Source organism: Notechis scutatus, chromosome 4 (assembly GCF_049901735.1).
Source record: "Notechis scutatus isolate UNSWTSFEM ecotype Mainland chromosome 4, rNotScu1.2, whole genome shotgun sequence".
Taxonomy (NCBI): domain Eukaryota; kingdom Metazoa; phylum Chordata; class Lepidosauria; order Squamata; family Elapidae; genus Notechis; species Notechis scutatus.
The window spans coordinates 164,306,947-164,322,058 of NC_142012.1; the positions used below are offsets into that span (position 1 = coordinate 164,306,947).

The 15,112-nt window shown below is 49.0% G+C and overlaps 1 protein-coding gene across 3 annotated transcripts in view; it reads left to right on the forward strand.

The window, feature by feature from the left end:
• CAPN10 (calpain 10) overlaps positions 1 to 15,112 on the forward strand; it is a 42,588-nt gene that overhangs the window by 11,884 nt on the left and 15,592 nt on the right. For all 3 annotated transcript variants that reach the window (XM_087965542.1, XM_087965541.1, XM_087965543.1), the window contains exons 7-11: positions 868 to 1,009; positions 1,927 to 2,093; positions 7,054 to 7,337; positions 10,395 to 10,597; positions 12,954 to 13,209. In XM_087965542.1, coding sequence (XP_087821668.1) covers positions 868 to 1,009; positions 1,927 to 2,093; positions 7,054 to 7,337; positions 10,395 to 10,597; positions 12,954 to 13,209 — 1,052 coding nt within the window. The remainder of the gene's footprint in view (positions 1 to 867; positions 1,010 to 1,926; positions 2,094 to 7,053; positions 7,338 to 10,394; positions 10,598 to 12,953; positions 13,210 to 15,112) is intronic.

Consider the following 15,112-nt stretch of genomic DNA (forward strand, 5'->3'; position numbering starts at 1 on the left):
CTTACGACCAGTGGTGGTATTCAATTTTTTTTATTACCGGTTCTGTGGGCGTGGCTTGGTGGGCGTGGCAGGGGAAGGATTTACTGCAAAACCCCCATTCCTTCCCCACCCCACTAACCTGCTTTTCAGCTCTGTTCTCCTCTGCAGGGCAATCAAAGGAGACCCAGCCGATCAGCTGGTGGACTCGGGAGACAGAGAATAGATGGGGGCGGGGCCAGTCAGAAGTGGGATTTTCCAGTTCTCTGAACTACTCAAAATTTCCGCTACCAGTTCTCCAGAATTGGTCAGAACCGGCTGAATACCACCTCTGCTTACGACACCCCAGCACAAATTGGGACCCACAAAATTCCCTGCACGGTGCCACCAAGCAGGTCAGATCAGGACATAGCCAGGTGCAGAGGTGACATTCAGCAGGTTCTGACCAGTTCTGGAGAACCAGTAGTGGAAATTTTGAGTAGTTCAGGGAACCGGCAAATACCACCTCTGACTGGCCCCGCCCCATCTATTCTCCACCTCCCAAGTCCCAGCTGATTGGCTGGGTCTTCTTTTGGTTGCCCTGCACAGGAGAACGGAGCTGGAAAGCAGGTTAGCGGGGTGCGGAGGGAATGGAGAATTTACAGTATCCTTCCCCTGCCACGCCCACCAAGCCACATCCACAGAAATGTTAGTTAAAATTTTTTTGAATCCCATCACTGGCCCAGGTGATGTCAGTGGCTGGAGATCATCCTCCCTGAAGCCCCTCCCCCTCTTTTGAAGCCCCTCCCACCATCCTCACCTGGGCTTCCCAGGAGTTTCCGTCGCCTAATTTAAGCGCTCAGAAATTGGATGAAATGGTGGCTACCGTGTTATCTCTTTTCTGCACTCCAGGGACAAGCCAACTGGGAGAGTTCCACGCCTTCATCGTGGTTGACATGCAGGACCTTTCCAAAGTATCCCGGAAAGAGACCATCCTTCTGCGAATCCGGAATCCCTGGGGGAGGCGCTGCTGGAAGGGCCCCTGGAGGGAAGGGTGAGTGGGCCGCATGTTGGCTCCAGCATCTACCATAGTGTTTCCGTCAGACCCGCCATTGCTTCAACCTCTCCGTAAAATCGATCCTTTGCTCCATTCGTTGGGAAAGGAATAGTTTGATTAGAAGTCGAGTGTATTGCGATCAGGCAGAGCCAGAACTGAGAATCGCACGCCGAAACCCCTAGGTTCCCTCCCCTAAATGCCTCCCCATCACTAACTCCTCCCACCTGCCACCCCCTCGTGACCAATCAGGTCCAAAACAAGATGTTTTCAGAACAGTCACGTCCAGCATAGGTTGGTATGCAGCTGCTTTCTTCTCCCATCCGGGTGACCTTGAGGCAGCATCTCAGGGAGATACAGCCGTTACTTTTGGTTTCCCCCGAGCGGGATCCCCTCTCACATCCCCTTTCCCCAGAGTTCGTGGCAGATTGTCTTAACGCCGTTGTGGCGAACCTATGGCATGCGTGCTGGAAGTGGCATGCCGAGCCATTACTGCCAGCATGCAAGCACTCGCCCAGAAATGGTACAACTGCGCACACGCGTGCGCTGCCCGCCCGACAGCTGATTGTGGCATCCCATTGTCCCAGTTTCTGCCAACCTAGCAGTTCGAAAGCATGTAAAAAAATGCAAGTAGAAAAATAGGGATCCCTTTGGTGGGAAAGGAACAACGTTCCATGCGCCTTTGGTGTTTAGTCATGCTGGCCACATGACCACGGAGACGTCTTCGGACAGCGCTGGCTCTTCGGCTTTGTAACGGAGATGAACACCACCCCCTACAGCCAGAAACGACTAGCAGTTATGTGCGAGGGGAACCTTTACCCTTTACCTTACAATATTTATAGTATTGTAAGCTGCCCAAAAGCCAGTTCGTGTTTTGCAAAACGGTATTAATACTCACTGTGATTTCTGGTTTTCAGAGGGCCAGGATGGAATCAATTGGATCCTGTGGTGGGCGCTGAACTTTTATCCCAGCTCCAAGAAGGAGACTTTTGGGCTGAAGAAGAGGAATTCTTCATGGAATTCGATGAGGTTATCACCGGGTACCCTGTCACTGAAGAAGGACAGCTTCAGAGCCTTTACACCGGTATGTAGTGCCGGAAAAGAGCCAGCTTTTAAAAGAAAAGACCTTTTTGCGAAATACAAGTACAGAAAGTCTGTAGCGATTCTCTCAGTCATCCAGGTCATGGTTGTCCCGTAAGCAGGAGAGCTGGGGGTACAGACAGTACATTGTTCCAGGGCCCATGCAGCTCAAAGGGGGGCCCATGAAGGGGAAAATCTTTTAAAAAGTTTTTTTTTTTTACAAAATCAGATTTTAAAAAAGAAAAACAGCGGGATGGTGTTTCAATGTGGACGCGCCCACTTCTCATCCTTTCGAAATCCTGCACGCCAAAAGGAAGGAGGCGCCACAGTTAGATTAGTCGGAGGATCTTCGCACACCAGCCGTGCCAAAGGGTAACTGGCAAAGAGGAGGCTTTAAAACGCAGGAGGATAAACTGGAAGGGGGGGGAGGGCGAGGGAAGTGTCACTCGTAGAGCAGTGGTTGCCAACTGGTGGGCCGGGGACCACTGGCGGTGGTCTGTGAGAAAATTTTGGTGGTCCGCAGAGAAATGTCATCCCCCCCAAAGCAATTAATCCAGGTTGCACGGGAACGCATGGCCCGCCCACCCGCTGGCTCCCACCCTTCAGCTGAGCGCAAACCTTACCTTGAGTAGAGCCATGTGAGTTGGAACTGGAAGGTAAGACCAACGGCAGGGGAGGGAAATCCGCCCCGGGGTGGACATTGCGGACATTGGTGGGAAAGTCGGTCCCATATTCCAGAGCTGCAGTAGCCACAAGACTGGCCCTTTGGTCATCCCGGAGCAGCTCCTCCTCCAGTCCATGGTAGGCCGATGCATCTGGGTGGAAGAGCAGCTGCTCCAGGATGACCAAAGGGGCCAGTCCTGTGACTACTGCAGCTCTGGAATATGGGACCGACTTTCCCACCAACGTCAGCAAGCCACCGTCAGTCAAAATTTATATTATTGCTCCGCAGGATTTAAAATTATACTTTTGGTGGTCCCTGAGGTCCAAAAGGTTGGAGACCCCCTGGACTAGAGTGAATCATTCTTCTCCCAGACGGAAAAGAAACCATCTACTTGTGGGCTGCGCAGACTGCAACGCCGCTTCTCCGTACTTCGCCCTCACCCCTCCCGGCTTCCCGATCTGTTTCACTGCTCTGGCAGTCGCACCCCCTTTTTTAAATGAGCCTCTTGGTTCCTTAGGAGTTACGTCAGTGCAAGGAGTAATGCGAAATCCACAGGGTAGTGGGGGGGGAGGAAGGATGTTAATGTGTAGGTGAGGGGGCCCATATTAGTCTTGTTCCAACACTTAATAATCCTCTCAGCGGCCCTGCCCATAGGTGCTTTAACGACCCTCTAAAAGGATGCAAACAACCAGTTGTCTGCAAGGAGCACAAATCCTTCTACTCCCAACTATGCTATCGAAGCTGAAGAAGCTTCTTGGAGGAGAAACGAAACGTCTTCAAAAGAAAAAACAAGGAAGCCCAGTTGCTTCCTGAAAAAGCACCTTTGGACTGCAAGTGGCCTCAACAACCCATTAAAAACGATGCAAATGGCCAGCTGTCTGCAAGGAGTATAAATCCTTCCATTCCCAACTATACTATTGAAGCTGAAGAAGCTTCTTGGAGGAGAAGCGAAACCTCTTCAAAAGAAAAAAAAACCCAGAAAAAAGCCAGTTGCCTCCTGGAAAAAAAAACACTTTTGGGACACAAGTACATATAGTCCTTGACATACAATAGTTTGTTTAGCGACCATTCAAAGTTACAGCACTGAAAAAAAAACATGGCTTATGACAGTTTTTCAACGAACATTGCAGCATCCCTGTGGTCACATGATCCAAATTCAGATGCTTGGCAACTGACTCATATTTATGACGATTGCGGTGTCCTGGGGTCCTGTGATCCCCTTTTGCGACCGTCTGACAAGCAAAGTCAATGGGGAAATCCAGATTCACTTCACAACCATGTCACTAATTTAACACCTGCAGTGATTCGCTTAACGACTGTGGCAAGAAAGATTGTACAATGGGGCAACATCCACTTAACGAATGTCTCACTTATCAACAGAAATGTTGGGCTCCATTGTGCTCATAAGTTGTCATGCCTCTGTTGGAGTCTGAATCCGAGGAGGAAGACAAACAGCTGACAGGGAGTGGGAGTGTGGCTCTGTTGGCTGTGGAGGAAACTGGGGAAGGGCAAAGTCTGGCTGGGCAGAGCAGGGGAGAGGTGGAGCAAGGGAGAGGGAGTTCAGAGGAAGACTCAGGTCCACCCCCTCTTCATCCTAGGGCATGCAGGGAGGAACGGAGAAGAGAGCAACATGGGTTGCGTGGCTTACGGGGGAGGAAAGGGCCCTGATTCCCTTCATTAGCCATACCTGGGAAGAAAGCTTAAAAAATGCATGCTGAGTGCAGCAGCTGCTGGGAGCAAACGTGAGTTTATCTTGTGTTGATTTTGTTTATCTGGGCTCTTGGCGTCTTCCCAACCATATTGAGTTATTGCCGTGCCTTCACATCTGGAATTCTTGCTCCTGCCCTGCTGGACTAATTACCTCAGTTTGGCTTGATTGGACTTAAAGTTACAGTTTTTGTTGACCACATTTTGGATTTGATTCTCTGCAGCCCAAGTCTGTTCCTGGGAGAGTTTTTCTCCAGCCAGAAGGTAACCAGGACATTGGGGGCAAAGTTGGAGCTAATAAAGGGACTCCTATTGATTATCTGACTGTGTTGCCTTTGTGCCACGCCCCGGGTCATCACATAATTGAAGGACCACAGATTCAAGGGTCCACCTATCTCTTCCCAATTCAACCCTCGCCCACCCCATCTGGCTGGGATACCTGAGAAATTCTTCCAATGTCTCACTTAGCAACAGACATTTTCAGCACAATTGTGGTCGTAAGTCAAAGACTACAGTCTGCAGTCCTCGACTTAGGAAGAGGAGAAGGAACAAGGAGGCCCTGCCTAACAGCATCCAAACAGGAGGCTGAGGTGACCATTTTCTAACTGTCTTTCTCTTCAGTGAATTCTGAACATGTGTAGAAAACAAAAATCTGAGGCAAGGAGATAAGAGAGTTGGTTTCATTCGGTTAATAAGAGTAAATCTTTTTACGCCTACCCTTTTAAGGTAGTCCTCGACGTACGACTGCAATCAAAATTTTCTGTTGCTAAGCGAGACAGTAGTTAGTGAATTTTGCCCCATTTTACGGTCTTTCTTGCCACAATTATTGAGTGAATCACAATTTGGGTTTAATATTTCAGATGAATCGGTTCACAAGCTGCTATCTGAATTTGCTAGCAGTTACATGAATCATATTTTGTGAAAAATTTTCCTCAAATTCAGGTAAAAAATGAAATACAGGTTGTCCTTGACTTATGACCACAATTGAGGGCCAAAACTTCCATTGCTAAGCGAGAGAGTTCTTAAGTGAGTTTGGTCCCATTTTATGACCTTTCTTGCCACGGTTGTTAAGTGAATCACTGCAGTTGTTAAGTGAGTGACATGGTTGTGAAGTCAACCTGGCTTCCCCACTGACTTCGCTTGCCGGAAGGTCACCAAAGGGGATCCCAGGACACGGCGACCGTCATAAATACGAACCAATTTCCAAGCGCCTTGAGTTTTGATCACATGGCCGCCGGGATGCTGCAACGGTCGTAAGTGTGAAAAACATGCATCCATCACTTTGATAGATGCCGTTGTAACTCTCAACGATCGCTAAACGAAGTGTTGTAAGTTCAAGGACTAACCTGTATTACTTTTTGGTTAGATTCAGGCCAGGACGACCCAGGCCCATCCTCTATCTATCCTAAGGCACGCAGGGAGGAGAGGATAAGGGAGAGACGTGGTCTACTCGGGAGGAGAGGGCCTTGATCCTCTTCATGGGCTGCAGGTGTGAGAACTGCATAAGAGTTTGAACCTACGTTCTGGCAAACGCTGGAGACAAAGCGTGTTTTATTTGGGTTTGAGGTTATCTTGGTTGGCGTCCTTCCAACAGACTGTGCCTTGTTATCTCCTTGAATTTGGTAAATGCTTCTCCTGTTCCGTTGTGGAAATTTCATCATTGTAGTTTGTTTGGTTTTTATTTTCACCTCTATCTGCTCGTTAAATTCGGACTGTATTGCTTTCTTTTGAAGACTATTTTTGAGTACGTTTTATCTCCAACTGAGAATTATTGAACAGCGGGACCAAGTTGGAGGCATTAAAGGACATTTATTTACATTTTGGATTTTGTTACGTTTGTGTTACACTCTGGGTCATCTCACACACACACACACATACCTCTCAAGCAGCCTCTGGCTGCAAACAGTCCAGCCCAATGCTGTGAACACCACGGCTGCACAGCAAGAAATCCAGCAAGGCAAGTCAACGAATCTTGGAAGCAAAAGAGTACGGCAAGTAATCGAGAAATCCAGAAATAATGCAAGGAATCTAGGAAAGTTCCAACGTCGGCACTCAACATTCCCGGAATTCAGCATTTGTTCCCGACAAATGCCCCTCCCCACAGTGTCTCCTTAAGTCTCAGTCCCCTGGTGTGCCTTGTGGAGAGGGGCGAGACGCTCTCCTCCCGAGCAGTTGGGTCAGCCTGCACTGTTCTCGCCTTCTCTCCACTCTCCATGCTTGAGGATCAGGAGGGGATGGTCCTTGCTCTCATCGCCTGAGCTCCGTCTCTTACGGTCACTGCTTAGTCTCTCCCGGTCATCCTGCCCCCCTTCCTCCCTGCCTACAAGCCGTCCTAATCCTGAAAGGCACTGGCCTGACTGGGTCTGCTTGTTCTCCATTTTCATCCCAAGCCATCAAAGCCGCCCCCCTCAATCTCTGTCGGCTCCAGTTCCGGCTCGTCTTCCCCCCACAGATTCAGGCTCCGATGGTGGGGGGGATGACAAAAAGTTTCGTTACTCGAAACGTCTTGGAATATTAATATATTAAAAGTTGAGTTCCTCTCCAGTAGTAGCAGAGTCGTGATCGAGTATCTTTTCCTCCCTCCTTCCGACAGACAGAGTGCTGAGCCACACGCAGAAGCTGTATGGGTCCTGGGTGCGAGGGCAGTCGGCGGGGGGTTGCCGCAACAACAGCACCTTCCCCACCAACCCCAAATTCTGGCTGAGAGTCTGCGAGCAGAGTGAGCTGTGCGTTGCCCTCCTGCAGAAACCCCGGAAGCACACCGCAGATTGGGCTGGCAGGATCCGCGCTTGGCCTCGCCTCCCGGAAGCCGACCCCTCCTTGGCGGATAATGTCCGAGGGAAGAATTACCATGCCGTGGGCTTGCACATATGGAAGGTAGGAAAGAGGAGGTGGCCACGCGGGGCAGACACGTTCTTTCCGTTTTCCAGGAAGGTAAGATTCTAGTCCTCAAGATTGCCGAGAGAAATGAATTCAGGTGAACGCTGGGACATCTGAAGGCCTTGCAGTTTGAGCAGCAGTGGGATCCTACCTGCTCTACTACCGATTCGGTGTTCCCGGGCGCCCGCACCTAATGCGCGTGCACCTAATGTGCATGCGTGTAACATGCACGCGGCTTTCCCCACAGCCGCTGAGGCCCGCAGCGCCAATCAGCGCAGAGGATAAAGGAGAGGAAAGTGCAGGGGCAAGTGGGAGGCCCAATCCTGCACTTTTTCTTCTTTCTCCCCTCAGCTGATGGTCAAAGGCTATTCTTTGTTTTTACTACCAGTTCGGCCAAACCAGTCTGAACCGTTAACATACCACCACCGCGTTTGAGGATGAAAATGGAATAGGATTATTGTGATGTTGTCCTAGCAGCTTTGGCATCTGAATCACTGGGGTGCCGGAAGTGGATAGTACAGATGGTCCTCGAATTACAACAGCTCACTTAGGGAACTTTTCGAAGTGACAACCGTACTGGAAAAAAAAAAGATTTATGACCATTTTTCACACTTACGACCATTGCAGCATTCCCCTCGGTCACGTGATTTACATTCAGATGCTTGGCAACGGGTATCAGTGGTGGTATTCAATTTTTTTTTTTTACTACCGGTTCTGTGGGGGTGGGTTGGTGGGGGCAGGATGGCTTGGTAGGCATGGTGTGGCTTGGTGGGCATGGCTTGGTGGGCATACTGCAAAATCTCCATTTCCACCACACTCCTGGGGGGAGGTTATTGCAAAATCCCCATTCCCTCTGCACTCCACTAACCTGCTTTCCAGTTCTGTTCTCCTCTGCAGGGCAACCAAAGAAGAGCCACCCGATCAGGTGGGACTCAATGGGAGGCAGAGAAGAGATGGGGGCAGGGCCAGCCAGAGGTGGTATTTGCCGGTTCTCCAAACTCCTCAAAATTTCTGCTACCGGTTCTCCAGAATCTGTCAGAACTGGCTGAATACCACCTTTGAACTGGTTCATATTTATGACGGTTGCAATGTCCTATGGTCACGTGATCCCCTTTTGCGACCTTCTGACAAGCCAAGTCAACGGGGGAGCCAGATTCCCTTCGCAACCGGGTTACTCACTTAACAAATCCAGCGATTCCCTTAACAAATGTGGCGGAGCAAACTCGTAAAAATGGGGCAAAAACTCACTTCACAAGGGTCTCGCTCAGCAACATAAAATTCTGGGCTCAGTTGGGGTCGTACGTCGAGGACTGCCTTTGAGACATTTGTCAAGTGAGTTCTGCCTCCATTTTACGACTTTTCTTCCTCCAGTTGTTAAGTGAATCACTACAGTGGTTAAGTCAGCAGCCCGGTTGCTACGTGAACCTGGCTTCCCCGTTGACTTTCCTCGTCAGAAACTCGTCAAAACTGATCACCTGCCCTTGGGACACAGCAATGATCATAAGTATGAATTTTGATCACGTAAAACACAGGGAGGCTGCAAATTTGAAAAACGGGCCTGTGTCATTTTTTTTTCAGGACCGTTGTAACTTTGAATGGTCACTAAATGAACTGTTGTAAGACTACCTCTATTCTGTTATCTACTTCCTAGCTGCCCCCATAGAGGGCCGTCTATTCTTTTTCCTGGAGCAAAATTGAATGTGCTGGAAGTTGGACTGCTCCTTCCATTAAATGAAATATTGCTGTAACGGATTTTTTTTATGGGAAAATAAAATGGCCAAAGGACATGAGAAGAAGCACTAAAAGAACACGAGGTCGTTTGGGTCTCTCATAAAATTCCCTGGAAGAATTTGGCTCGTGGGTTTGACTAGCCAGCCCCACAAACTCAGAACGAAGCCAGATTGTACAGTATATATTTTGGGAGGTTTTTTTTTTCTCACAGGAGAGGTTTTATTGTGTCACCCACTGGCTTTTCTCTGAAGATGGCATGCCGTCTTAAAGTTAAACATCCCAAATAATGGCTGCCTGCAAATTGGCAGTTCGAATCTCACCAGGCTGAAGGTTGACTCAGCCTTCCGTCCTTCCGAGGTGGGTAAAATGAGGACCCAGATTGTGGGAGGCAAAATGCTGATTCTGTAGAGACGGCTGTAAAACCTCTGTGAAGCAGTATTTAAGTCTAAGCGCTATATTGCTATTTCTTCCCACTGTTGTTCAGTAAATCACTTCAGTGGATAAATTACTAACATGGCTGCAGGGGTGGGATTCTACCAGTTTGCACCTATTCGCTAGAACCGGTTGTTAACATTCTAAGCAGTTCGGAGAACCGGTTGTTAGAAGAAATTACTGGCCTAATCCTGTAAGGAAGGCAGGAAGGAAACATTCTGGTGTCGCTTACAGAAACTGCCTCTCCGTTAACCCTTATTACATTCTTGGCAGGACTAGACTTCCTGTCTCAGGAACTTCTCTGGAGTTTTTCCCCCCTCCTTTGCTGGTACTGTGCTTGTGTGGAGTGACCATTCAAAGTTACAATGGCACTGAAAAAAGTGACTTATGACCATTTTTCACACTTATGTCTGTTGCAGCATCCCCACAGTCATGAGAGGCCAGGCAAGGAGATGCGTGCCTCGATGTGAGTGATATTGAGTTGGCCATGCTCAGTCAATAGCATGACCACCAAGCCACACCCACCTGGTCACATGACCACCAAGCCACGCCCACCAACTAAGCCACACCCACAGAACCGGTTGTTTAAAAATTTGAATCCCACCCCTGCCTGGCTGTTAAGTGAATCAGGGCTTACCCCATTGACTTTGCTTGTCAGAAGATCACAAATGGTGATCACGTGACCCGGGGGACAATGCAACGGTCATAAACCTGAATCAGGTGCCCAAGCATCTGAATTTTGATCGTGGGATCATGTGGAGGCTGCTAAGGTCGTAACTCTGAAAAATGGCCCTGAGTCACTTTTTTTGTAACTTTGAGCAGCCACTAAATGAATTGTTGCAAGTCGAGGACTTCCTCTATTCAGCCCTGTGCTGCTTTCTTGTCTTCCAGATTGAGAAGAAACAGTTCAACCTTCCCAAGACACTCTCTGCGCCGCCAGTAGCGAGCACAGCTTGTCATTCCTACAACCGAGAGGTGCATCTCCATTGTGAACTTTCTCCTGGGTACTACCTGGTTGTTCCTAGCACTTTCCTGAATAATACGGAAGGAAATTTCCTACTCCGGGTTTTCTCCAGTGGAAGAATTTCTCTCAGGTACCTCCAGCCAGGTGGGGTGGGTGGAATTGGGAAGAGAGATAGGCACGGGTGGGCTCCTACTGTGTGATGACCCGGGGTGTGGCACAAAAATAACAAAGTCACCAAAGTAGATAAATTCCCTTTAATGCCTCCAACTCGGCCCCCGATGTCCAGTTATCCTTGGCTGGAGATCAGACTCTTCCAAAAAAACAGTCTACGAAGGGAAGAAATGCAATCTGAACCCAAAGTAAAGATAAGTAGAAATGAAAAAAACAACAACACAAACCACGCTGAAGTAATTAACACAACAGGCCGGGATGATAAATTGCAGGCTTCCACAAGATAACGCAGCACCCACAGTTGGGAGGATGCCAAAACCCAGATAAGCCTCGACAAAGATAATATATGCTTTCCTTCCAACAACTTTGCCATGCACTGTTTGCCCTTTTAAACAGTCTTCCCAGCTGCAGCCTATGAAGGGGATCAGGGCCCTTTCCTCCCCCGTAAACCATGTTGCTCCCTTCTCCATTCCTCCCTACGTGCCCTAGGATGAAGAAGGGGTGGCCTAGGTCTTCCTCTGAATGCCCAGCTGGCCTGTGCCCTTCCCCAGTTTCCTCCACAGCCACTGGAGCAACATTCCCACTCCCTGTCAGGTGTTCCACCTTTCTCTCGGAATCAGATTCCAACTGGGCATGACATACTGGTTCGGGCGAACTGGATGTTATTTTTACATCTGGTTCGCCGAACCGGTAGTTGCAACGACTGCCTGGCCCCACCCACCCAGTCTGGCTGCTCCCAGGAATCTCCATGTGGTCCGTTTTGGATCCCAGGTAAGTGCAGGTCTGCGTGGAGGTTCAGGAAGGGTGAAAAATGGGCCTCTGGAGAGCCTCCGGGGCCCAGGGAAGCCATTTTCGCCCTCTCAGAGGCTCGAGAAAAGCCTCTGGAAGCCGGGGAGGTCAAAAACGCCCCCCAGTCCACCGTGCTGCAGGAGGCCGACTAGGCCATGCCCACCATGGCCACGTCCACCCAGCAACAGGGCAGAGAACTGGTTGCTAAATTTTTTGAAGCCCACCCCTGGATGTAGGTAGACCTTTGAACCTGTAGTCCATCACTTACGAGCGCAAAAAGGCTGTGATGACCCAAACGTGGCACAAAAGCAACGAAGTCACAAAAGTAGATAAAGTCCCTTTAATTTCTCCAACTTGGCCTCCAATGTCCAGTTATCATCAGCTGGAGAGAAAAACTCTGCTAAGAACAGTTTTTAAAAGGAAGAAATTTAGCCTGAACCCAAAGTACATCTAAATTATAAATTGAAAACCAACACAAACCACGCTGCAGCAATTAATGAGACAGGGCAGGATAAGGAATTGCAGAACTCAAAAGGTAACGAAACACATACAGTTGGGAGGACGCCAGAACCCAGATAAGACGTGACAAACAAAGATAATGCACGCTTTGCTTCCAGCAAGGTGCTGTGCGCAAACACCTTTTTATCCTGTTTCCCCAGCTGCAGCTAATGAAGGGAATCAGGGCCTTTTTCTGCCCCGTAACTCATGTTGCTCCCTTATCCGTTCCTCCCTGCGTACCCTAGGATGCAGAGGGAGTGGGCCTGGGTCTTCCTCTGAATGCCCAGCTGGACTGTGCCCTTCCCCAGTTTCCTCCACAGCCACCGGAGCCACATTCCCACTCAGCTGTTCGACATCCCCCTTGGAATCAGACTCCAACAGGGGCATGACAGGGGCCCAAAATTTATGTGGTTTAAGCGAGACATTTAAGGGAATTCTGCCCTGTTTTTACCAACTTCCTTCCCACCGTTGTTAAGTGAATCACCGCAGTTATTAAATTAATGAAACGGTTGTTAAGTAAATCTAGCTTTCCAGTAGTCAGAAGGCCGCAAAAGGAGATTGCGAGACCACATACCATCATAAATGTGAGTCAGTGGCCAAGCATCTGAATTTTGATCATGTGACCATGGAGATGCTGCAATTTGTCCTAAGGATGAAAAACGGTCATAAGTCACAGATTTCTTTTCAGGTGGGGAGGGGGAGTAGAACTCCTTAGCATCAGAGCGTGTTCATAATAATATACGAAATACTAATGCTCTGATGGTCATTTCAAAAAATCCTTTCTTAGTGAGCACCTAGAAGCCAAGAGGAACATATGTGCCAAATTTCAAGTTTGTAGGCTTTACAGTTCTGGAGATTTTCTGGTGATTTATGAGTGGCATTTCACTTTGATATATATAGATGTAATTTTTAAAAAGTTTAAAAAATCAGGGTTGGGGAGTTAGTGACAAGAGAAGCTATAAGGTAGGTAATTTTTTTTCTCTTCCTTCTCTCCTTTCTGCCTCCCCATCTCCCTGGTTTCTTGTAAGTGAGATCAAGCTGCCTTTGCTGGATAACACCATCCACGAAGCGTTCCCAGGAGGCGAGTGGGAGACGGCTCAGCTGGAGGGATCGTGGAAAAAAGGCCACAACGCCGGAGGCAGCCGCAACTTCCCCTCGTTCCACATCAATCCCTGCTTCCCTTTGTCGGTTCCCGCCGGGTTTGGTCAAAGAAGCATCAAGGTGTCTCTCCGTCAGCACTGCCCAGATAACAAGTGCCGTCCCATTGGCTTTCATATCTTCCAGGTAATATTGAGGTTCTGTTGTGGCCTGTCGGCCGCCGACCCCTCCAGCAGCCAAATCAGAGGATGAGGAGGTGTGGTAGTCTGGGATAGCATCAGGGCAACCTGAGAGCTCTGAAGGGGAAGAGGGAGTAGAGGTGACAAAGAGAGAGGGGAGGGGTTGGAGCCTGGGCCATCTGTCAGCCTTCAGATAGAGAGTCAACAGCCCCCAGGTCTAGAGGTGGCTGATGAGGAAGAGGAGGAACAGCTGGGTCCAGTGCCTGATGCGTGGATGCACAGAAGGCAGAGGAGAGGAGAGCAATGGAAATCTATGAGCCAGTCCTTGGGTTGGAAGAGCCTCTGCTGCTAACAAAGCCCCACCCTGGCTCTGGGAATAAAAGACAGGGGGCGGAGAAGAATAGGTGTGGCAAGCAACTATTCATCTCCCTGTTGGACAGACTTTGTTAGCCTGCAGTGAGAGAGAATTTTTGCCGGGGCTGCCGGCGCTCCTAATAAAGGAATCATTGAGGGTTTGTCGTATTTGAGGTTGCTGATTGAATTCCACCAGTGTCTCTCAACCTGGGTCGCTTGAAGGTGTCTGGGACTTCAACTCCCAGAATTCCCCAGCCAGCATGGCTCTGTTCGTCATCAAGAAGCGTCAGTTGCCACACCTCCAAATTTTGATCCCATCGCCATGGAGATGCTACAATGGCCTCAAGTGTGACAAACGGCCCTAAGCCATTTCTCGCAGGACCCTCATAACTAAACGAACTGTTTTAAGTCCAAGGATTACCTGAAATTTGGAAACCGTCCCATAATCTGAGTTTGTAAATGGATATTTCTACTGTAGCTCCTGTTCTCCACAGCATCCTTAATTTTTATCATTGTGATGACCCGGGGTGTGGCACAAAGGCAACACAGTCACATAAGTAAGAAAAATCTCTTTAATACTTCCAACTTTGCCCCCAATGTCCAGTTACCTTCGGCTGGAAAAAAAACTCTCCCAAGAACAGTCTTTAAATGAAAGAAATTCAGTCCGAAAACGAAGTACATATAAATTGTAAATAAAAATCCACACAAACACGTTGCAGCAATTAACTGGACAGCGCAGGATAAGGAATTGCAGACTTCAAAAGCCAACAAAACACACACAGTTGGGAAGAGGTCAGGAACCCAGATAAGCTTCGACCATAAAAGATAACTCACGATTTGCTTCCCACGAGTTGCTGTGCGCAAACGTCCTTTTTAAACAATGTGTTCCCAGCTGCAGCTAATGAAGGGAATCAGGGCCCTTTCCTCCCCCGTAAGCATTGCTCCTTTCTCCGTTCCTCTCTGCGTGCCCTAGGATGAAGAGGCGTGGGCCTGGGTCTTCCTCCGAACTCCCTCTCCCTTGTTCTATCTCTCCTTTGCTCTGCCCAGCCAGACTTTGCCCTTCCCCAGTTTCTTCCACAGCCACTGGAGCCACACTCCCACTCCCTGTCAGCTGCTCGGCCTCCCCCTTGGAATCAGATTCCAAAAGGTGCATGACAATATTGGGAAACCATTGACTGCACTGTGCACTTTCGTCTGTCTGTGTATTCAGACATGACAATAGATCCTGTAACCTGTGATGATTTTCAAATCAACCTGCAAGCATGGCTTCACATCCTGATTGCCAGGAGCAGCTGTCATAAATATGAGTCAGTTGCCAAGCATCTGAATGTTGGTCATGTGACCACGGGGAGGCTGCAGCAGTCTAGGACTGTGATGGCGAACCTATGGCATGTGTGCCACAGGTGGCATGCAGAGCCATTTGTGCCGGCACACAAGCCGCAGGCAAACTTATCTTCACTGTGCATGTGCGTGCCTCAAATCAGCTGATTTTTCGGCCTCCCAGAGGCTTGAAAAAAGCCTCTGCAGGCTTTGCAGGGTGAATAATAGGCCCGTTT